Genomic DNA, 24,480 nt, shown 5'->3' with positions numbered 1-24,480 from the left:
TCACTGCCAGCCATGTGCACACATTCTATTATTTGGGATTATACAATTTACTGCTACTGCACATCTTCTGGATAAGATCAGTTTGTGAAGGGAAAACAGCCCAAAAAACCTGAGGCTGTTCAGAAGAATATAGAATTTAAACAAATGTTTTCTTTGCTCCATTGCCCTTCGTGTTAATACAGATATCCAAGAGAAGCTCTGGATCCCAGTCCAGCTGATGGTTTAGACATGATCACACAAGCTTTGCAGTGAGTTTATACCCACTACTTTGCACCGTGCTATGTTAGAAGTGTAATGTGGCAGTAATGAACTAATGCTTCCAACTAGCATGGAAAAGAATGCCAGCATCAACACAGCAGCTGCTTAACAGCCTCCTGGTTAACAGCAGTAATCCAATAATACTATATTGCTACCACACATCTTTGACAATTTCGACACTAGCACTGCAAAAAAAGAAAAAAAAATCCAAAGGAAATTGTTCAGCAGTCTGAGCAAGACAAAGACTTCACAGCTGCCTGTATCAATAAATTGTGACAACAAAGATTTTCTGCTCCTTCTAAACCACAGGTTTTGGATTTGGTTTTTGCCTTTCAAATAGACAGTTTTCAGAAAAATGTATTTTATATTTTCAAAGAACCCAGCATCTCCTATATGAGCATGGAACAGAAAATAGTATTATGAACGCTGCTTAGTTCAGAACCTAGATATTTGTCTGCAAAAAATAATAGTACTTTGATTGAGAAAAGATTTATGAACAAGCAAATCAAATGGCACGGAAGCTGCCTGGAAATGTGCGCTGCAGCATTTTCTATTGCAGAATTCAGAGCTGCCTTTGAGCTCTGCATATTTGGGTGATTTTCATTGAAATTCAGTGCACTATGTTGCAGGCAGGAAAGTGTGCCAAAGATTTTATTTTTAAGATGCAGCAGCTACATGACCCATTTTTGCCTTCAACAGCCAGCAACTTCTCCCTCAAAAGAAAAAGGAGACATAAAACCCAATGCAGATTTGAGTACCTGTGTTTTGCTCTCTCCCACAGAGATGATGTGGAAAAGCAGCAAGGATTAACAGTGGATAGCTACTGAGATCTGGCTCTTTTCCTTCCTCGTTCTGTTTTTAACTTCCTCATGTGCAGAAGAAAACATGAAAGACTGCGTGTCTGTTATTGCTGAGGTCCTAACCAACCCAGAGACCTTGTCTGACAGCATCAGGGTACCAATGGCATGTGCCATCCCCGCCAGAGCAGCAGGGCCCTCAGCCACCCCCCTACACGATCCAGTTCCCGCTCTGGCTGCGAGTCAGTCAGCTGTCCCCTCACTGCAGACACGGCAGAGGTCTCAGGAGCCCAGTTCTTATTTATGTAGCACCACAATGGAGGAGAACAACCTGCTCCTCGGGCTTTCTATGGCTCACACTTCCAGGAAGAACTGGACTCACTGCCCACGGGGAGAAGAAAGCAGTTTGTCCAATTCCTCAAGCTGCAGAGGACATGGCGAGGTTGGAAAGTGTGAAGTGGAAAAAAGTAAAATATAATTGAAAACCCCAGAGCAGCTGGAGCACAAATAGCCACAGTAGGGCTGGGTCTCACTTCACACGTCGGGGGGAGAGAAGATGCACTTCTTATGCCTCATTAGGACAAAACTCATTGTGATTTCCCCACTTGAGTCCCCCAGCACACACGAGTCTAACAGCTTTAAAACTAATCATAGTCATGCCAGACCTTTAATGCCACTCCAGTGCACCCACTTCATAACAGGGTAGACCAAACCACTGGTTTTATAGTTACAGTTTTTTGCCTGCTTGGAAACTGTCAGATTCATATTTTCAAGCTTCTCTGCATTGCAATCAGTGCACTTGTTTGGTTTTTTTTTTCTTTTTAAACTGAAAACTGGGACTCCATGTGTTTGTAACTGCAGGAAGAAGCCAAGCTCATGGAATTTTTTGTAGGAGTATAGGTATGCCTATTTCTATTGCCTCAAAACAGAAATCTTAAATTCTGTGCATCTGCCAAGTTAAATCATTGCACCTGCTTAATTAACACTGCAGTAGATGAGTACTCCAGACTTTCTAGGCAAAAAAAATGGAAACTTGCACCGTGGTTTATAAGGAATACACTAGAAAGATATACAATAAAACTGCCATCAAAAGATGCAACTGTGTGGCTCTTTATGTACACTCTAATAACCCAGAGGACACTCAAGATCAGGAAATAGGCATGAATATATGTGTATTTTAGCAACTAAGGTTAGAGATTATCTGAAAAACAGGAATTTGGGACAGGTTTCTTGCTGTGCAATGCCTGCATTTAGTCTGTTGCACATACAATATCCTTTCTATAATTCTATTAGCTGCACAAGCACACAAGTAAAGGAAGACCTTACTTATGATCCAAATATGTCAAAAACATCACATTTTTGAGTACATTAACAAATTTGATTCTCTGCTGTAGACATGATTTGTACTCAACCAAAGATTAACATTTCCTGACCACTGCTTCTCTTGACTAGAGGTCCATGCAAAAAAAAACCCAAAACCCACAAACAACATTTATGTACATTTTTATACAAGCACATATATGAAAGCAAAATAAAACAAACAATTAGGAAGGTCAGTGCAGTGGACAACTTCCCAGAACACATTTGGCTGATGTTGTGAAGACTGACAGGGCAAGATGAAACACAGGTAAAGTAAAGCAGTCCAACTGAAAAGGAGGCACCTCTCCTAACTGAGAAGAAAGAATCAAAATTAATTCACTTGTTACTTCTTTGATGATGAGTTTGACCTTTACTATTAATTTCTATCATTTAAGCAATCAGGCTTTCTTTTTTTATATTTTACCAGAGTACCGCAGCTATGATTTTTTGTTGTGGTTTGATTCCAAAATGGAATTTTCTTAAAGAATAGAGAAGTATGTCAGCCAAAGTCACAGATTTTCCAGTTTTCTGACACAGATCTCAGAGACTCAGGGTTCATCTTTTGTCCCAACTCTCAGAGCAGTCCAATGTTCAGCAGCCTTCTGGTGGTTCATGCTCTACAATCACAGCCAAAGAGATGTTGCTGTGCATTAAACAAAGCTGCCTGCACACTACTGCCCTTTTAATCCGATTTCTCCGGGACCTTTCTGCTGTGTTTGCCACTACAGTGGTTCAGAGGCCTTCCTAGGAACAACAATGCATCTGAGAATGCAGAGAGACCAAACACCACTTGAAGCAGCTCCCCAAAAACATCAAGGCACAAAGATCAGTACAGCTAATAATAGTCAAGCTACTACTGGGATGAAGAGAATCAGATCTTCAGAGAGCTCTAAGAATGTGGTCAGGCTTTCTGTACTTCTGGATGTCTTTCACGAGGTCAGAGCAATGTAAGGAGAGAAAAAAAGGAAGGCACTGATTTGGGTTCAAAAAGGGAACTATCAAAGTCCCAAAATACAGACAAAAAACATCTTAGTTATTTTAGAGAAGAAATGGCAGCATTTTAAAATATGTCTAAATTCAGAAGATCACTGACAAGGAGCATTTTTGAAAATTTTACTTCAAAAGGTTGGATTAATCTGGATAGGAAGCAGAGGCAACATTGGCAACCAGTTGAAGAAATAAAAGACTGAAGAATGCTCAACACTCATTTCTCCAGCAAATCCTGGTAATTTGGGCCAGAAATCCTGGTAATTTGTTCTGTGATTGCCCATATGTTTTTGTATTCCTGAGGATGCAAGCCAAGGAATTTTGTGTCTTTGTGCACAGCAGTCTGAACAGAGAATTCCCCCTGCATCTATATCATATCTGTATTAAAATATTTAATACTTTAAGATAGAATAATGCAACAAAAGTCAATAGCAGAAGTTATTTTGGTATCCAGCAAACAAACCCATCCTTGTTTTGGCTGGCTAAGCCTGGAACTCTCTTGATCAACTCATTGAAACCAAGCACGTTATGGAGTCCTGTGAAAGGTAAAAGCAATTCTGTGTCCTGCAATATCTGATATTCCTTCTGGCTCCATACAGTTCTGTTCTCCACAAGTTTCTTACCTGAATTTTAAACAGAATTATACCAAAACTTTCCATTACCTTCAAATACACCTGTAGAATATATTCTTTAAAAATCTTGTAACTGCTATATAGTAATTTTAGGCAGCCACTTAGTGCTCTTTCTTATTAAGCAACCTTTAATTTAATGAGCCCACTCAAACTGTCTAAACACTCAAATTACAGAGCACCAGATCTTTTCCTCAAAACCCCTGCAGTAATCCTACTTTCTTCATATCCTTGGGTGATGGAGTAGTGCTCCACTGTATTTTAACCAGGCCCACAGGCTGAAGAGGCAGATATCACAATGCAGTAGTCTCAAATGGATCCAATCAAGTTCCTGCAGTGAAGTGGTTTAGTTAATGATTACTTTAATCTTATCTATATTGTCTTTCATGTTAAACATTCATTTGCTCTGTGCTACTAAAACAGCAGCAACAAAAAGGACTTTGCTATTTTGTTTTACTTTATGTTTTTCTCTGTGCAAAACTTCAATGTTTTTATTACAAGAACACTTCAGCAACAAAATCTATATTCCCCCAGAATTTTTTCTTTTACCAAGCAGTTTATTGACTATAGCATTCAATTCTGAGAGCATATTGAATAGTTGACTTTTGTCAATTCTGTCCTCAAGATTCCCACATTCAATTAACAAAGTTGATGGAACAAACTATCCAGGAAAAATATAAAGACACTTTTCTTCTTTTTCCAATGAAGTTCTGCTGACACAATACACTGATATAAAAAACACCAAAGACACTCAAGCACAGGATCAGCTGCAGTGATAAGACACTGCAGCGCCACTGGCAGAGGAGAAGTGCACACAGAGAAAACATGCAAGAAACTGGGGAGTCACAGCGCTTATTTTTTTACCAGAGGAAACGATGTGTTTCTGGCTCTGTTAGGCACAAGGGAACTGAGAAAAATCAGCAGAGACAGGCTGTCAGGCAGCAGAGAGGCTGGAGCACACAGGAAGATCAGCAAGGACAAAAGAGCCAGCACCTTCCCTTTCACAGAAGGCTCAGGATGAGCAGGAGTCTGTGCAGAGCTTCCCCGCTCCCCCTGCTCAGAGGGCACACCAAGGAACCAAAAATCTGCCAGAAGCAAGAGCGCTGCCTGGATGTGGATTGACAACAGCACAGTGACACGTGTAGCTCTAGGCCAGGCACAGAAGCATTCCTGCAGCTGAGTCACAGCACCAGGGAGCTGTGAGTGGGTGTGAAGCAGTTAGAAAACCACAAGCCTACCACAGGATGACTGTCAGAGATGACTGGTGGTTTTTGCTTTGAACCAGGCTGTGAGGAGTGCAGATATCTGAATGCTGCTGTTTCTTTTACCAAGATAATGGCTGGAGCCTTCTGGAGATTGTGTCCCTTTGGCTGTAAAGTCACAGTCACTTTACCTGTGAAATACAGGAGGTCAAAATTACTCATTATAGATGACTTAGAGTCCAGGACCAGCTACTGCCTTTGTGATCAGCCTGCAAATACAGAAGTGTTGAAACACGGTAACAAGCACCTGCCGAAGCGAGGAATTATGGAAACACACATTTTAACACAGAGAACAAACAATGGGTTACATGAGGAGGGTTGCTGTCCAGACTGGAGAAGGCTCCAAGCAGACCTTACAGTGGCATTTCAGTACCTGTAGGGCAACTACAAGAGAGCTGGAGAGGGACTTTTGACAAGGACATGGAGTGATAGGACAAGGAGGAATAGCTTCCAAATGACAGAGAATAGGTTTAGATTAGATGTTAGGAAGAAATCCTTTACTGTGAGGGTGGTGAGACACTGGAACAGGCTGCCTAGAAAAAGTTGTGGATGTACCCCACCCCTGAAAACATTCCAGACCGAGTTGGAAGGGGTTCTTGAGCAACCTGATAGAGTGGGTGGCATCCCTGCCTGCCCATAGCAAGGGGCTCAGAAGCAGATGAGCTTTAAGCCCTCTCCAACCTGATTCTATTTTGTGATTTGCTTGAGCCAGGAGTAGTCAGATGCTGCATGTTATATGGCACTGCTCCAAGGCTGGATTATTGTCCTGCATATGATAGAAGCATTGAACACTCACAGAATGGTTTGGGTTGGAAGGGACCTCAAAGACCATCTGTTTCCACCTCCCCTGCCACGGGTACAGGCATCTTCCACTAAACCAGGATGCTCAGAGTCCCATCCAACCTGTCCTCGATACAAAACTTTGAGTGAAAGAAATAGCACCTGCCATCCAAAAGCAGTAGATTCACCTGACCTCAGGAAAAAAAGATGGAACTAATTCTGCACTGTCATTATGGAAATTGCTATTTGCATTCATACTGGACAGACCAATGAAGTGTATTTCTATCTTCTCTGCTTTTAAAATCATCAGAAATCCATGCTTTTTGGGTACATCTCAGAAAAACATCTGGATACACTGTGCATGACTTCATATATTACTTTTACCTTTTCCAGCAAAAAACCCAACAGGCTAGACATTTCATAATATGTTTTTCATCCATCAGGACTTGCTTGAGATGAGATTTGTTGAAACATATGGCATAACAGTACCTCCTAAACAGAGGTATTTATTAAAGAAAACAGTTATAAATAGAGCTCCAAATAAACAGCTTTCAGTAAGACAAGCTCTCCAGCTTTACCTCCCTTTGTTTATCCAGGCTAGATCTTCCCTGGAGCACTGTGTGCCACACAGACAGCCAACAGCTGAATATTAGTGCAAAATATTACAGAGTCATTATGGTTTGCTTAAAACCAACTTTATACTGCTCTGGCTCTTCTTTTCCAAAAACAATCCTTGGCCAAAACAAACCAGCAAAGCAAAAAAGCTCCCTGAGAACAGAATTGTTTATTCCAAAGAGGATAACTAGAAAGACGGAGGAGAGGCTGACTGCTGGCATGGAAAATGGCTCAAAGACATCTGTTGAACAGCTGACCCACACCCACTACACAATGGACTGAAACATCTACAAATGAGCTACTTAAACCCCCAGTTCATTGCTCAGTATTGTTTCAGTGCATTAAAGGGCTGTGGGTTAAACTGTTGGAGCTCAGCAATGAAAGCACAGGGACAGGCCAGAGCACTGGGGTGCTGACCTCTTTGGTCTCACTATTCCCACCCACCAGCCAGAACTAAAATATTTAGAGAACCCAAGTTCAACAGCCGTGTTCTGTACATTTAATATTACCAATATAAGCAATACTGAAGTGTTTCACTGGTGCATTGGGATCAAGGGAGAAACACTACTAAGGCCCAAGCTGCTCTGGAAACAGGTATGTGCAGTACCACGAGAAATGTAAAATGTACATTTGCAACTCTACCAACATTCCAAATTTTACAAGCACTTTGTGCAAATTAAACTGAAGGATTGAAACTGAGTTGCTTGCCTTGCCACAGCAGTCTGCCTGTAGTCCCACGACAGCATTGCAGCAAGGTGGAGTAATTGATGAATTAGCTTTATCATAACAACCAAATTTTTCAATTTTTTAAAAAATTTATTCTACTAAAACCAGATAGGCTTTGGAAGGATTGAACACCTGCCACTTTCTCTGTCCTTCACTTATTGCCCATCTGCAGTTGACAGAAGTGTTAAAGGATACAAATAGCAGAGGGAAGAAAAGCAGAGCAGCAAATCTTTTCTTTGATTTGCATAGTTTCTCCAGGCATAAATTCAGCAAAAAGCACAGATTTTCTCTCTAATGGTTTCCCCAGTCTAACAATTCGCAAAAGAAGCTAAGTCTAGAAGAATGGAATCTCTCATCCTCGATATCAAGGGCATCTCAAAGGTTTCAACCTTTAATGCAGCATGGACTTCAGTATTAACTTCACACACAGGTATGGGAGAGCTATGATATAAAGCTGCCAAATCCCAAACGCCCAGATCAAACACACACTCTTTAATTCATAAGGACGTGGATGTAAAGTAGAAAAATTCAGGCCCTCTGTAGGCACGATGTGAGTTTAGGACTCAAGAGACAAAAGATCAAATACCACCTCCTCCTACCTAAGCTGTGACCTACAGCATCCTAAATTAGGCTTCCTTTTCTAACCCAATGGCAAGCCACATCTCCCTACCCTTGCTGTGTTGTAGAGATTACCTAAGTGAGCCTCACTGGGCCCCTCTTCTTTTATATGCAGACAGTTCTGACTGAAGAATTATTTTTGTTTCCTTTTTTTTAATAAAACCCAGAAATAAACATGTATTTCTTCCTCTCAAAAGGCTCAGGTTCAGCTTGTGGTCTCTTACCACTGGCACTCCCATTAAGAACGACTCAAGGCTGCTCCTGGCACAGAGCTCACTACTCCACCACAGGTCATTTGTCCAGCCTACACCATGCTTGGCAGTTATATTTTTTAATCTGGGTTTTGCCTGCTTGTACCATGCAACATGGCATGCTTGTAACTCACTGCATTGGTTCATTCAGAGCAATGGGACCATCTACACATCAGGAACATAAATCACTTTAAATACTTGCTATTGCAGAATAACCCCAGTCTGGAGCACATCCACTACAAAGTAAGTGCCCTGGGTAACTTCAACTCTAAATCTCTTTTTTATTCTTAAATAATTTGTATTATGACTTACCATCTGATGCTGGGGGCTCTGAAGAGATGGCATTGAGCCTGGGCGGGCAAAACACCGACACCTAGAGAACTCAAGAACAGGACAGGCTAATCTTTCTTTCCCTGCTTTCATGCAATAAATCTCTCTGGCTCTCCAGCTCAGCCCTCTGCTCTGTCCCCAACACAGACAAAAGTGACCTCCATGATCTCCTACTGTTCTGACAAAAACAGAGACTGAAACTCTGCCACTGAAGCGTGACCCAGGGGCTCACAGACAGTCCTTATATACACTTTTGGATCTCATCTTGCCACATCAGTACTTCACTATGGCTTTTAGGTACTGCTCTTAAAACTCACACAAAAATGCTCAGCCCCAGACATGCTCCTCCATGATCTGAAATCTCAGTTCAGCACTGTTTTGTCCTCTTCTTTTCTTCTTAGCCAGAGTTTAGTTCCTCCAAATAAAGACAAACCTAAAGACACCCACATTTACGCATTACTGAGAAATCACCCTATGAGTGCCCATTAAAACTGACAATCCAGATGCAGCCTGACCCAGAAGTCCCTAAATTGCTGATTGCCAGAAGCTAAAAGAGCTGTCCAGGAGAGTTCTTGCTGTTCTTCCCTCAGCACTTAAAAGGCCACTGTGGAGAATGAAGATAATTGTATCTCAGCTGAGAGTGTGCTTACCTTGTGTCTCATCATCACTTGGATCTTTTGAGGGCAGAGAAAATGGTCCTTTTGGTCTGTATCTGACTTAGTTCTTCCTGTATTCAAACAGTGTCAAGAAACAGACCAAATTTTCAACATGGTGATGGGAAAATGACACCTTTTCATATCCCAGAACCAAAAAGAAACAGACATTTCTAGGATCTGGCCCAAATTTTGAATATTCCATTTTTTAAAAATTTGAATAAAAATCAGATTCTTATGCTTTCTTACCTGACAAGTCACTGTAATCCCACCATTTCAAGAAAAGGAGGCAAAAAAAAAGCTTAACACAAACAATTACAATAAAAACAAGCACACTATTGTTTGGAAAGGACAGAATTTCATCAACTCCAGCTCCTTCAAGATATGCTGAGTACTCAGCACTATGACAACAACATCCTGGCACACTGTGCAGGGCCAAAAGAAACCAGGGAGTGCTTGTGCAGTCTCTGGGAAGGCAGCAGATCCCACTTCCACCATCTGCCTGGGGCTCTCTGCGAGGCAGGCGCTTCCCTGCAGCATCCCCAGGCTCTCCATCCGAGCTGGGCAGGCAGAGCACGGCCTGCCTCGCCCTGACAACCCCCAAACCCCGCAGACCTTCACACTCACCACGCCCGAACCTGCTGCTGAGGGAATCTCGTCAGCTCTGCTCATTACCAACGTGTCCCCGAGCATTCTGCCAGGGACAGACTGAGGCACAGCATTTCTGCTCCTGGCTGTTCCATTATGGCACAAGTTCTCAGCTAAGTGACTTGTCCCTAACAGAGATAAACATCCATTCAGCTGGAACTTCCCTGATAGCCAGAGCACCAGGCAGGGACAGTCTTTCGCTCCTGTGACAACTAGTGAGAGCATGTCTGGCTAGGAATTGGTTAAATTCATGATTAAACATTGATGACCACAAGTGCAATCATTGATTAATGATCACAAGCATGTGGAACAGAGTTTGCCCATCTTTACCCAATGAAGTTCAAACTTATATATTCAATAAACTGATTTTTTGTCCAGGTATTCTTCCCACTACACACACAGTTATGACCAGGATGGCCTTGCCAAACAACTCTATGCTTTTTCTACCTGAAAACATCAATCTAATTCTCTATTCAGGGAGCCTTACTACACAATTATGATAAAATTGAGTGTTTTCTTTCCACCCTATAGAGAAATAATCTCTTGGCCTGTGGCTCCAAATCCACTCTGCTCTGTGTTTCATGGCTGTTTTTTAAACTGTATTTGTTACAGCTATGGAATTGATTTCGTGCCTTACAATTACTGCTGGCTTTGCCAGTCACTACACACAGTCACACTTAGGCTGGCAAATATTCTCTATCTGAAGCTGTAAATATAGATAAGTATTTTATTTTGAGTCCTTTAATATCACCTGCCTGGCACCCTGCAGCAATGCTAGGTATGACCAAATCATCATGGCAAATAAATCCCCGTTTCCCAATATTGCAAGTCATCCTTGTATTGTATGTGGTATGCACATTCAAGAGACATTTCATATTAACCTGTTACAAAGATAACTATCTGCAGCACTTTTCACTACCCCAAACTTCAAGCAAAATGTCTGTCAGCAAAATGGAAACTCACCTCTGCATTTTTGCAGAGGTACAACCATTCCTTTTCCCCCTAAAATGCATTTTAATATAATAATTTTCTTTTCTTTTCTTCCTCTGATGTAAAAACAACTACCTTCCTTTCTCTGCAGGCACTAGATTCAGACAGATGTAGCTCTGGATGACTTTATGCCCACAAGACATAGTTTTAGGCAACTAGAAGTAACCTATGATACAGAAATAATCTTGCTTTCTAGTCTAGTGTCTTTAGGGCCAGTAGCAGGGGAGGTTTTCGATCCCCTTTCAGTGTGCAAACCCAACCAAAACCACATTTTTAAGATTGTGGATGTTCATGTTTCTTTTTGTGTTCAGGAAACCCATTCTACCACCCTGCCATGAGATTTTTGGCCTAACACATAGTACACATAAAAACTTAGATAGAACATTTACAAAGTACACATAAAATATTATAGTACAGATAAAAACTTACATCGTACACTTTTGTAACACATAGTACATATAAAGTCATACAAGATGTGCCTGCTTCAATCAGCACTACTTCCAGAAACTCGAAACTTTCATTCTGGGCTCCTACATGAATTTTGGATAAATTTAGCAATTATTATGACCAAAGTATGAACACCGAAACAAAGTGCTCCTTCAGACTGTTTGCTGTAGTTTGCTTAAAATATATATAATTATAATACAATCTTAAAACTCTTAGATCAGTTCAGCCATGCAGCTGCACATTCCTCTCAGTTAACAGAGAACCCCACAGCCTTAAACACACACCATGCATAGGGCGTGTATTGATGCTCACTGCCCACAGCTCTTTACAAACTGGTTCCACCCCATGCCAACACACTCAGCTCCAAAAGGAGAGAGTCCAGAAACACAGCATTTCTCTGGTATTTACCCCAGCAATCATCAGTTAATCTCAGAAATTCTGTCATGTGTTCCATCTATTCCTCAACACATGACATTAAACCTAAGCAATAATGCCATGCATGAGTTATTCTTGCAGTGAAGCAAATCCTTCTCTGGGAGCCCAACTAAAAACTGGAGTGACATCTGCTGTTGTGCATGCAGTGGTAGAAAGATTTTTCATTTAGCAGCTATTTGGATTAAACAGACACAACAGATCTTCTTAACACCTAAAACCAGGACATGTGCACTCACAGTCCCCTCAGAATTCTGCTCTGGATTATTCAATATAGGGTTCAAGCATTCTACTTTTGTAGCATTTTGTGTTATATTCTTCTACCTAGTTAATTTCAAAGGTAAGAAACAGCAAGAGCATCTTCAGCTGTCAGAGCTATTACCCAAATAACCTTGTTTCAGCTGAAAACAACTTTCAATTAGAAATGTTCCAGCTATAGAACATTAACACATCTGACTGGCCAGACCAAACAATTTACGGAACAAGACAGAATAATTTATGGACAAATTCACAATTACAAGTAAAGCATCATGACAGGACAGTTCAAAACCTGATTCAGCAAAGATATCTGGGTCAAACACAAACCATGGAAGTCAGTGCAATGCTGATCACAACTACATGACACTTCAGTGATGCAAGGACAGGCAGTTTCAGGACATGCTTCCCAGGATCACGATTTTAAATATCCAAAAAGAACTCAAGTAAAAACTGAAAATCTTTCTTTTCCTCACTTCTGCTGGCAATCCCAAAGAAGAAACACATACAGCATACCAGGGTTAAGGTATGCAAAAGCAAGTGAAGAATTTCTCCTACCTTCATTAGTTAGAGAAAAAAATATTTCCTTGCTTAAAAATGAAGCAATGGAAAGCAGAAAGAGAGGAAAAGGGCTGGCATCAACAGCCAGCCATGTCACACAACTACTTGCTTAGCAGGCACAGTGCTGGTGCAAAGAAAATGTAAATGTGAGTACATTAAAACTCACTTTTTGGAGTCACCCTGCAGACTGCAGCTCACATGATGATGGAGGGGCCGTGGGTCAATCCTGTCTCTCTCCCATGCTCGTGTCCTCAGGCACTCCTGAGGAGCCCTCATGGCTGTGGGTAGGTGCTCGTACGGTGGGAGCTCCCTCATGAAGCGCTGTTGGGCCTCTCCCCTTTTCAAAGCCACTGGGAAGCGATCTCGCCTTCCCAGAAAGTGCCCAAATCCCCAGAGCTCCCCAGTCCTTCAGCACACCATGCACCCTTGCTTCTCCACAGGTGGGATCTATCTCTGAGGGGAGCAGGGCAGTCTGTCACAGCTGCCCTGCGTAACCGCCATCAGGAACCATCATCGGCTTCACACCACCCTTGGCAAAGGAGCCGGGATTTTCTTTGTCTGTACCTTTCCTGAGGTCAGCTCTCAAGGGTGCCTGTCCCTCCTGAAGCACTCACTGCACAGGGAAAAACCCCATTTTCCCAGCACCTTTCCCAGGACTGGGCTTTGTTGGCAGCCCTAGCGATTTCCAGGTTTCATTAAACGCAGCGATTTTCCGCACCCTCCAGCAGCCGTGGTGAGGGCTCTCAAAATGGCGCCAGTGAGGCCCCTCAGGAGCCCTGTGGGGAGCAGGGGGCTCCAGCAGCCGCCCCACGCCTGTGGCGGCTCTCCTCAGACACATCTAAAAAAGGGCAAAATGCCACTTGGCAGCAAGCAATTTAGGGGAAAAGAGTGGGAAACACAGCAGGAGAGCCTTATCTGGACCCAGGAGGCTTTTCATCTCATTTTCTCCCTCTGTTGAGCTGAGGCATGAGCAAGTGGCTGGGCAGGTGTGTGGCAGGTGCGTGGCAGGAGGAATATTAGTTACAAAGTAATAAATGAGGGTGAAATAGTTTTTCTTCTGGCTCTTAAATAAGTAATGAAGTCTTCCAAGAACTGAAGGTACCACAGTCGCTACAATTCCCTGAAAAAAACATTCAGCCATTGCCCCAGTGCACCATCCATCAGCAGGGCCCGCACAGCCCACACGCAAATGGTGACTCAGGGTCCTTAGGAGTCATCGCCACAGATTAGGGAACTCAGTTTTCCCCACACCTCACAGTTTTTTTATCAGGGATAACATATTGTTCTACCAATGTCATAAAGCCTAGAAGAGACTAAATATAATGGTATATAAAAAGAGGGTTACCAATCAGGAATAGCTGTTGACATCGCAGTGCTGCCACACAAATGCTTAGCAGACATCATGTAATAATATTAGGAAAAAGAAAAAAAGAAAAAGGCAGCTAGTATTTAATGTGTATTTCATGTGTACCTGAAGAGAGCTGATGTTGTCCAGACAAAAAATAACAAGGACACTAGTAATCAGTTGCCAGAAGGCAGACACAAAGAGCTGGGGCCTTCGAGGCACATGATAAAAGCTTGAATAAAAGCTTTTCATGTGCAAGCAGATTTAAAAGCTCAAGTTTATAAAGATGTTTGCAGTAAGGTGTGAAAATAAAATGTGTTTAATGACTAGGTCAAGCAGCCCAATCCTGGAACCTGTTCTGCACTTAATTTTACTGGTGCCTGAAATAATGACATGGTGGCTGTACTTACAAACACTGTAACTACATTTCTGCTTCCAGCATAGAGAATAAATTTGTATATGCTTCTGAGCTTATGATGTGCAAGACTAATTTAAACCAGGCAATGCATACAGACAAAAAGCAAAGTTATTTCTTAACTGAGAATTTAAGATCACAGTGTTACTGGTCAAAAAGTTATTTATTAGTACTGTGCAACTTGTCCCTGCTGATAAACATAGAAATAACTTGTATTTACAATAATGGATAGAAGCTACTAATATTCTAGAACTACCCATTGTAATATGGCTTTTCAAAAAGTCTGGCTGACAGATTGTAAGCATGAGGGAGGCAGTCCCTTTGCAATAAAGTCAGACTGTTTCTGCATCTTCAGAACAGCAGTAAATGCAGATCCAGTTAAAGTTCTTCCTACAACATTGACTCAAAGACATTGATTTCTCTGAGATTGAAGAGTGTAATACTTACATGACTCAGATCTCATGGCACTGCTGAAAATGTGATAAATACCACATTTTGCTAACCAGCAGAGCAAAATAAGGGCAAAAGTGAAACTGAAGAGTACAGGCTTTGGGTAAGGTGTGAATTGTTTTGTACGAGCTCTGCTGTGCCTGTGATAATCCAGGCATTATTTTCCTTACAAGCTTTGACAGCAATCAATACCCTCCTTACTGGGACAGATCTAACACTGTAGTGGCTGCTCAGCCTAAAAAGCCCCAAACACTTGAATTAAAAAAAAAAAAAAAAAAAATTAAACCAACAAACCAGTGTTATGCCACCAATATAGTAAGGTGAAGTTTCCCAAAGTCACAAACCTGTTTCTAGCCTGTCTTCAAGGATTAGCATCACACAAACATCCACTGAACAGCAGAGCACAGACTTTGAAGACATGATACAGTAAGGATTGCTGATATGTCTGACACAGCTGATCTCCAATTCCAACCAAATGCCAAGGGAATCAGGAATAAAACCAGAGTGGCTTCTCAGAGGCATTACAGCTGAGCATATTTCATTCTGTCAACTTTGAAACACACAGGGAAACCCAACAATTTTTGCACCCAAGTTTTATTAGAAAACATCAAGTTCAAAAAAGTTACCTTATGTTGCTGTTAGATTTGAGTCAAAATTCTTTTTACGTGGATTTTAAAAACTATCCAAAGCTGTACTCCTCCTATGTTACCCGTCAAAGAGGAGGCAACAACAAACACTAAAGGTTCAAGCCTACTGTAGTACAACTGAGAACTGAACCTATACTGTCCATAAACAGGAGAGCAAGCTGCTCATTCATCCTTTTTAGTTACAGTAGAAGGCAAAAATTCATTTTTATTAAAGTTATCTATATATGAAAAAATCTTTAGTTCACATATAAATGATTTTTAGCTACTTAACAAAAACTAAATTTATTTTTTTCAGTTTTTTAATCAGTGACTTTCTTTTGGGGGGAGAATAAAAACCATTGTCAGCTCTGGTTCAAGACCTGTGATTCGACCTTCAGATACCAAGACAAAAGAACACTCACAACTGCTTCTGCTTGAATATTGTTTTAATTTTCACTTCACAGCTGTAGTCACTAAACTGAACATTTTCCACACTGCATAACAAGCTGCTATTATAGGAAGTCAAATAGTATAATTCAGCACTCTGAGCTGGAGAGTCATAATTAGATGAAGTATTACCAAGATTCTTCTGTGCCTTTAGATGTGCACCATCATGTGGCTTCATTATTCCTGATGTTTTCAGATAGTTCATGGCATATGGGAGGATCAAGATATGAAAGCAGCCTTATTAGCTTTCAAACCAGCTTTCAGCAGCCTCCATTCTCAAACCTTGTAACATTCTTGCACAAGTCCCCAAAGTATGCCTTACAGCACTGAAGCAATCATTTCAGGTCATAAAAAGATAAAGAACTTTAAATAACTCTTCATTTTTTTTCCCAGGGAGAAAATGATTACTTATGTTCTCAAAATTAAAAGAACTTTGTACAGAAGGCCAGGAAAGATCAGGTTTTAATTATATATTTCAAAACTGAGTTATATATAACAATTCTACTGCTTATATGCAGTAAACAAATATATTAAAATCTTAAGAGAGCAGGAAAAAATAAGCAGACTAGACGACAACTGAGTCGGACGTTTTCTGGAAATGCACCATGCATGATTTGTCCCCTGTCACTGAAAACAAAGAGGGAGAAGAAAAGTGGCAAAGAAAATGAGCTTAAGTAAGAAAATGTAGCACCCTTTTTGATCTTGCATGCAAGCTGAGAATAAGAAAAAGTTTTGATCATTCTGTCTACAGTCTTATTTAAAGATCAAAACAAGTCTGAGCAGCTTAAAGCCTTACTTCATTAAAAGAAGCCATGCACAGTCAAAGAGTTAATTGAATGGTAAGTGGGACATTCTTGCAGCTTTGCTTGAATGATAGAAAATTCATTATAGACTGCCCTGTATTCCACAGAAGATAATCAAGGTCCACTTGACAAAAGTTTTTTCCACCCAGTCTGCCATTTATTTTCAAATCTTCTATTATCTACCTGCTACCTTAAGAGCTACAGGTTGAGTTTTTCTAACTTGCTAAATAAATTACATATATGAATTTAAATCTTTCACCATTTAGAAATAGAAACTGCATATGCATATAGTATACGGTGACAAAAACTTCAGGACAAAATTAAAAACAAGTGGTTCAAGGTATCTGCTAAGCCTTTTTTACCTACAAAATTAAAAATACCAGTGATTCAATTCTGCTGTAATATAAAAGTCTCTTTAGATGTGTAAAGCTTTTGCTGAGACTGTATAAATCCTAATACATAACATTTTCTCAGCAAGTGAATCCATTTTTCCCATTCCTTTGAAGATGCCACACAGCTAACCAACATCCAAAACTTTCCTTAATGCAGAGGGAACAGGTTGAACATTTGAAAATGCTTGAGAGCACAGCAGATTAACAATGAGAGGAGTATTCAATGGCCAGCTGTTGAATTTAAAATTTCTGTCTGCTGTCCACCCTCTAACCCATTCAAATATTTTAACATGTTATACATTAGCCTGCCTTCAATTCAGTGTTGTCTTGCTAAACAACACAAATCATGTTAGATCAGAGCTAATTTTGATCTTCAATTATGTACGAGAGATCCAAAATCAGGTTGGCTGTCTCCAGAGCTACTTGCAGGCCGCTGCACTTGGCAGCAAAGCAATCCAGAACGCGGAGGTCAGCAGCCTTCACTGGGGGCTCTTGAGGGCAGCCCTGTAAAACAGGAGAGCCAGACTGGCCTTGCACAAAGCTCCAGCCGAGCTCCTCTGTGCTACCACTCACCCCACAGCTGCATTTGGAAACTAAATCTGACCACCTGGAGACACAGGGAGAAGTGGGGGGAACAAACCAGCAGTGCCCATACACCGCATCTGTCAGGACTTCCTCTTCGTCGTGACTCAGAGCGCGAGCTACAGACTCGAGGGCGCGGCAAAACCCCTCAGCGACCAGGCGGTACTGTGTCTGAGAACAGCCCAGGTCTCTGAGGGTGCTGGCAGGCAGGCTGCAGCTCTGAAAAAGAAACCAGAGCCAGGAAAGCAAAGTTAGAACACTGTTTCACAGAAATAATTTTAAGTATGTATCATACTGCTGCTTTTTTCCCCCCCCAAAACAGATGGTTCAGTTCTAACTAAAAAATGTTTCATTATTATCCCACGATAGGAAAGTCAAAGCAGAGTTCTGCATGATCATCTTTCAATATAAAAACTCTACATATTTTCAACACTTAAAAACATGCAGTTATTATAACAGATACTTAAAGAAAGATCAACAAGTACAAATATAGTGTTAATTTCAAAAGATATAATTAAAACTGAGTGCTTCAAATAGACCCCTTATTTTATATTAGTAGTTAGCAAAAATGCCACATTAATCTAGAAAAAGACAAGTGTTTTACTGTCACAGTAATTCTATGTAAATTCTTGTTTCTTAAATATATTAAGCATCTTTGAAACCCTTACATCTTACTTACCTTGTGTCTTAGGTATGAAGCCAGGTGAGTTTCTGTACAGCCCCCTCCTAATAATGCCAAAGGTTCCTTCACTGTTAACTGTAACACGTGTTCTGCAGTTTCACAGACACGCTGAAAATCACATTAAATTCTTGTTAAACATACCATGATTAATAGGATTTGTCCCCATTGAAAAAAACACCAGAATAAAATTTTCAGTAGTTTCTGCTACAGATTCCATAAAGTTGAATTACATGTGGATATAAAACTGCTGAGAGATTCCCAAGACCTTGTTCCCTTAATAAGAAATTGGCTTTATTTGTCCACACTATGGAAAAGCAGAAATAAAAAGCTGCATTTTAATCCTTCTTTTTTCAAAACAGGGCTATATATAAAAAGACAATCAGTATCAATGACATTTCCAGACCAAATGTTCAATGCAAAACAATGCTTGACTATCATTGTATGTGTTGCTGCTGGCTTTTCGCTAGGCAGTTTTGATTTTAATGTTCTCATAGATCAAGTAATGAAAATGAGAATGTTTATCCAGCACTGGCCTCAAGAACAGGTAAAGATGTACCTGTCCCTAAATAACTTCCTGTATTAAAACAGACGCATTAAATGAACATGAGCACTTCAAGGATTTTGAAATTTATGTACTGAAAAAACTATGCTTCTAAACTCAATGTATTTCATATTTCTCAGTATTTTTCTATTAAAAATATGACTTTCCCAGAAAATATTTGAAGAAAATTTACCTACCTTCAACTCATCCCATGCTGTTTCACTTCTGTTACAGAGTATCAGGCTGCAGATAACTGTGTCCCCAGGAATTAGATGTAGAAAATGCTTTGAAGCAAAACTCTCAACGCACAAATCTTTCAAGCTGCCATAACAGCCAGGAGGCAACGAATGTATGGAAGCTATAGGCTGTGAACCTGTCAATTAAAAAAGGAGAAAACAGTATGTGGCAGCATCAGAACAGCTAGCTGATGCATTTCATAAGGCATCACCTTTATTCCTCTTGGCTTTTTAAGTTATATACATTGTTCAATACCTGTCATTTCAATTCACACAGGAAATCACAGAAAGCAACACATTCAGAGTGCAACACTTGGTGGCAATTTGAGATTAAAAAAAGTAATTGTTTCATTTGCCTTGAATCAAGGTTTGAAAACAAACTGGAACTGGCTATCTCTCATTCCACAAGCAGTAGTAACACCTGTGGTATGCCACCATCAGGGCCTGCACAGAAGACCCAGTCACCTTGGAAAATGGTTTTTGGACTAGAAAAGAGCAACTCTTGCTTGGTGGCTAAGGTAGAGGGAAATGAGAGACCTTCCTCTGCCATGACACCAGCGCAGGTGACGCTGCCCTCACAGAGACAGCTGCAGGACAATGGCTCAGGCAGAGAGCTGGCCTGTTACCTGTCACACGGCCCAGCGGCTCCATCAGGGACAGCCCGGCCCTGTCCACAGCCACCACACCCTGCTCCTCCAGGTACTGCTTCAAGGAGGGATGCATCACCTTCTGGCACACCACCAGGCCCACCTCATCCTTAACCAGCTGCCTCCCCACGTTCAGCAACTGATTCAGCTCCGACACCTGCAGAGAAACTCCGTGATGGACTGCTATAGTTCCTTCCTCAGGGCTGGAGCCGTCCCCTGACATGGACACACTGAAAAGGGCAATCTTGATCATGTTTGAACCAGTCCTTTTGACAGCAAGTGGTTTTCCCAGCTGGACTTCTGGTGCTTCTATCAGCAGTCCAGGAAGAACTGTAGAATCCACAACTCTTCCACCCTTCACAGGTATTACCACACACTTCCCTAAAACAGCATTAGTCCCAACGTGACATGGAACAGTAAATAGAAAAGCCCTTAAAACCAGTGAGGTGAGATGATCAACTTCAGTTTTATTAAGCATGCAAGCAGGTTTGCTTGTTAAAATGCTCCGAACCAAACAAACAAGGGTCTCAACACTGCTAAAATCCACAGACACCCGGCAACCACAGGCCTCAGATTTCAGGTGGTCCATGCACAGACTCAGAAGATGCTTGCTTATTTTAATGACAGTAAAAGGTGCAACATTCAGGCTCCTGAAATTTTCAATGAAGCTACAGCAAAGGATGGCAGTGAACAAGCCACAGTCACTGAAACGTGACACGTGGTTCCGTACAGAGGCTGTCAGGACACGCAGCACGGGCTGGCTGAGGGAAAGGCGCCCCAGGAGGGCTGAGGACTGGGAAGTGGTACAAACACAGCCCCCCACACCATTGTGCAGCTGCTTGAGTCGACCAGCAGGACCATAGGAAGATTTTAATATCCCACTCAGCAGAGACAGCGACTGACTCACTGCATCTCTAGTTAGTGGCTCGCTAATAAATAACGGAGGCTTTTTAGCTTCAAGGCGAGACATTCTGAAGGTAAGATTTTAATTCTAGCCAAAAACACATCGCATTTTTACTTGGATCTATAATTCATTGCACTTTTAAATTTTAGGAGTGGTACATTTTAATTCTTTGCAGGTAAGGATTATTTTCAGTGCGAAACAGTATAACATTCCTGAAACTACTCATCACAGCTCTCTTAAAACGAGGCTTAAATCATGTTGCAAAACAGAAAAATAGTGACAGCAGGAAGCTATTTCATTATGGACGATCTCTTCTGGCTTCTGAATGAGATAGAGCAGACTTTTTCGCAACAAAGTTTACAAGCATGCTTCCTATATGAACACCTATAAGTGACAGTCCTGCTACAAGCAGAAAGTTCTTTCTACTCCAGGAAGTTTTCTTCATCTTTTCTGGCAACAGGGACAGATGAAAACCTTCAAGCTTAGTTATACCTACAATAAAAATCAGAAAGATATTAGAATAATTGTTGGAATATTAAGTCAGAGTTATAACAAATAATCTTACAAAAATATTGTATAGCTTGACCTATTTTAGTTTTCACCAGAAAAAGTCACAAAAGGACAAATACTGCATCAAAAAAATCACTTAGGTTGGAAAAAACCTTTGAAGTCTAGTCCTGCTGTAACCCCAGCAGTGCCAAGCCACCACTGAACCACGTCCCCAAATACCATATCTATGCATCCATTAAACACCTCCAGGAATGGTGACACGGCCACCTCCCTGGGCAGCCTGTGCCAGTGCTTGACAACCCTTCCTGTGAAGACAGTTTCCCTAATATCCAACCTAAACCTCCCCTGGTGCAACCTGAGGCCATTTCCTCTTGTCCTAGCACTTGTCACTCGGGAGCAGAGACTGACCCCCACCTGCCTGCAGCCTCCTTGCAGGTGTTGCAGGAAACAATAAGGCTGGTTTCTATGTGAACTCTACAGTATTTACACTTGTACTTCATTTTGTTTCTCTGCTGTAATCACCATCCCTACTAACGCAAAACATGTTACTATGTACAGTCACAATTATTTCTGGGCAGTTTTAAGCCTAAAAGGACACTGTTATAGATCCAGTCACATGAGCTTGATTGCTGTCCTGAAGTTACTGAAGCCTGTTTTAAAATATCTTTGAGACATATAATACCCTCACTTAATTGATCTCATGTGGGATTTAGCAGTAGTTTTTGAGACTTATGATGCACTTTTTGGGTCCACGTAGGTACAAAAAATTAACTCAGTTGCAAAGGAGGATAAAACTCCAAAATACTGAAGTTAGAGCACCAAGGCTGTATGCTTGAAAATTCCCAATTAATTAGTCTTCTCCCTCAAAGACACAGATACAACTAATTAGGCAACTTACCCAAAAATCAAAGTACTAATGCTATTTTTCTTTACTTTTGCGAGCAGTTTGCATCATGAATGCCAGAATCTCACGGTCTGGAGACAAATCCTCTGTCTTCACTTGGAAAATAGGACTGGACTTCAAGTAATACCAGCCCCAGTGCACTAGCCCCAGGCTAGCTCCCATAACAATCAGAACTTTGTTGTCCTTCCAGAAGGTTTTAAGACCCATTGCAAACTGGCATCTACCTAGGTAAAGATAATTTATTATTTTAAATATATTCTAGAAATCCTTTTTTTCTTACTCTACAGTAACAATACTGAACAGATGAAGCTGAATGTTATTACCTTTAATTGCACTGCAGCAGATGACTAAAACACTAAACAAAAAGCCTTACTTTGTGAACCAAAAAAATAACCTCAATTCAGACATTTTGAAATGTTAATTGCTGCCTTTGCTTCGAGCTTTGGCATGCTAAATCTTAAACACAACAAAGCTTTATCTAATTACAAGCACTACTGCCCAGATGGTAAGCATCAGAAGCCCAAAAGCAGGTTCAAAATACACCTTCCCCACTATAGTTAATAAAATTCAATGAGTAGCTGGGCTCCTACGGCAATGCAGAACTTTGAAACTGCAGGCAAAGCAAGGTGTGAAGCTTCTGACACCACTTTACCTTTGTGCAGCTTTGCCTGATCACCTTATAGTATTCAGAAGTGGTACCATTACAAAGAGAGCAATAAATTAATCCTTATGTAATGAGAAACTGGAAAAAAACTACTTTCCGTGGGATTTCTCACGGACACTCGTGTTTTATACCGAAACATCTCACAGGTTTGAGCGGCTACAAAGCTGTAACTCGGAGAGGAAATGCTCCCACCGCCGGCCCAGCTCCGTGGCCCTGGCAGGTGTAACCCGCCCCACCAAGCACCCCTCCCTCCATCGCGCTACGGAGCCCCCACAGCCCACTCCTCCTCCTCCTCCTTCCCCGGACGCAGCCACCTTGAGGCGCGGGCGGCTGAGGGTACAGACCGCGGGCACGGCGCACCTGAGGTGTCTCCCCGCCCCGGGAGCGAGCGAGCGAGGAAGGTACTACCGAGGATCCTTCCCGGGGAGGAGAGCACTCGCCCGGCCCCCACACGTTCAAACGCGCCCCAGCAGGAAGGAGAAGCGCTGCGGGAAGCACGGCCCCGGACGTGCCGTGCCGCCCCTCGCGCCCGCCATTAGCCGCGCGCAGCGTCACTGGCGGCGCGGCCCACCTCAGCCGCCGGCGGCCATTTTGCGTGCGGGCAGCGCGGGGCGGGCGGCGGCGACGGGCGCGGCCATTTTGGGTAGGGCAGAGGAGCGGCGGGAGGCGGGCACGGCGTGGGGAGGGGTACGGCCACGGCTACTTAATGCCGCCCGGCTCTTGTGGCCGTGCCTTGGGCTCTGGCTCTGCTCCTCTCCTCGGTTAAACCTCTGAGGGGAGGCTCGGGCACCCAGGACTCTAGCGGCGGTGCCGGCCGGCTCCCACCGAGCCTGTCTAAACTGCCGCCTCCGGCGTCGCCTCAGCCGCTCTGTCCCGTTCCTCACCCCCGCCCAGCCTGGCCAGGCAGAAAAATACGTGTATATATCTTTGATTTTTCTTCCTTGCATACCTGCTACTGTAGCCACTCCGCCTTACACCTTCGCCTAGCCGGCTTCCTGTGGGCGGGCAGAAGTGCCCCGGCCAAAACAAGTTCAAATAACTTTGTTCTCTGACCTCCGCTTTTCCTTAACTCTTCTGCTTTTTTGTGTTCACTCTTGTAAGTACAAGAATTACTCCTGTGAATACAGTTATACTTCTCCTGTGTTCACTCTTCTCTCTACTCATGCAGTCAGTCAAGGATATCTCTTTTTATATTCATTTGTTAATGAATGGGTTTGTTTTCAATTTCGTTTATAGTTGCAGAGTTTTTGACTGTAGCCAAAAGACAAGTATTTAATGTCCGATCTTCACGCAGAAAGGAGTATAATTTTTTAATTATGTAGTAATTTTTCACTGTTAATTGCATTCAGCTGTTCCACAATAGTTAAAAAATATAATAGTGCCTGTTTGTGGCCCTCTGGTGCTCCTCAGAACCTCTCCTCCCTGTAGTTCTAGGCAGTTCTGTGGTGACTGGGTCATGTTTGGAAATTGACTTATTGAACCTTAAAGGTGAATGGGCAGTTTGTGAATGAAGGCGTGTGAACAACAATGAGGAGAAAAGGCGCTGACTGGCTGGAAGAGTATTTTTCAAGGGCTAAGTGGAGTAATTGGCAGCAGTGGGCATAGAAATCCTGAATGGCAAATGGGAAGATTGTGGTGTGTCTTTTCAGCACTGGGGATGCTTTAGGGGATGTGTGAGTAGCTGAGCATTGCACTGCTCACCCCAAGCTTGGGATCCACTCCTGGAAACTGACT

The 24,480-nt window shown here is 42.0% G+C and overlaps 3 protein-coding genes across 12 annotated transcripts in view; 1 reads left to right on the top strand and 2 right to left on the bottom strand.

Annotated features, from left to right (window-relative positions):
• Positions 1–15,731: 15,731 nt before the first annotated feature.
• On the bottom strand, positions 15,732–20,969 carry MKKS (MKKS centrosomal shuttling protein). Of its 2 annotated transcripts, XM_005486832.4 has the most exons (5): positions 19,744–20,969; positions 19,079–19,254; positions 18,338–18,448; positions 17,732–17,877; positions 15,732–16,508 (listed from the first exon to the last, which is right to left on the bottom strand). In XM_005486832.4, the coding sequence occupies exons 1-5, from the start codon at positions 20,732–20,734 to the stop codon at positions 16,412–16,414; spliced, it is 1,521 nt and encodes a 506-aa protein (XP_005486889.2). In that variant the 5' UTR covers positions 20,735–20,969; the 3' UTR covers positions 15,732–16,411. The 2 variants fall into 2 exon arrangements, with proteins under 2 accessions (XP_005486889.2, XP_005486886.2); XM_005486829.4 differs by having other exon boundaries at positions 15,732–17,877.
• Positions 20,970–21,021: 52 nt separating this feature from the next.
• Positions 21,022–23,728, bottom strand: LOC141728446 (uncharacterized). 5 transcript variants are annotated; one of them, XM_074536582.1, is made up of 3 exons: positions 23,696–23,728; positions 22,077–22,306; positions 21,022–21,160 (listed from the first exon to the last, which is right to left on the bottom strand). In XM_074536582.1, the coding sequence occupies exon 2, from the start codon at positions 22,287–22,289 to the stop codon at positions 22,098–22,100; it is 192 nt and encodes a 63-aa protein (XP_074392683.1). In that variant the 5' UTR covers positions 22,290–22,306; positions 23,696–23,728; the 3' UTR covers positions 21,022–21,160; positions 22,077–22,097. The 5 variants fall into 5 exon arrangements, with proteins under 5 accessions (XP_074392683.1, XP_074392684.1, XP_074392681.1 ...); XM_074536583.1 differs by lacking the exon at positions 23,696–23,728 and adding an exon at positions 23,061–23,369; XM_074536580.1 differs by lacking the exon at positions 23,696–23,728 and adding an exon at positions 23,107–23,247 and having other exon boundaries at positions 22,077–22,302.
• The window catches only part of SLX4IP (SLX4 interacting protein), an 84,091-nt gene continuing 82,907 nt past the window's right edge, over positions 23,297–24,480 (top strand). For 3 of the 5 annotated variants that reach the window (XM_074536573.1, XM_074536578.1, XM_074536574.1), the window contains exon 1: positions 23,396–23,842. The gene's annotated coding sequence lies outside the window, so the exon portion shown is untranslated. The other 2 variants (XM_074536575.1, XM_074536576.1) reach the window with 2 other exon arrangements.

This window comes from Zonotrichia albicollis, chromosome 3 (genome assembly GCF_047830755.1).
Source record: "Zonotrichia albicollis isolate bZonAlb1 chromosome 3, bZonAlb1.hap1, whole genome shotgun sequence".
Lineage (NCBI taxonomy): Eukaryota > Metazoa > Chordata > Aves > Passeriformes > Passerellidae > Zonotrichia > Zonotrichia albicollis.
The sequence above is the reverse complement of the archived record's forward strand: the minus strand, read 5'-3'. Positions and strand labels throughout refer to the sequence as shown.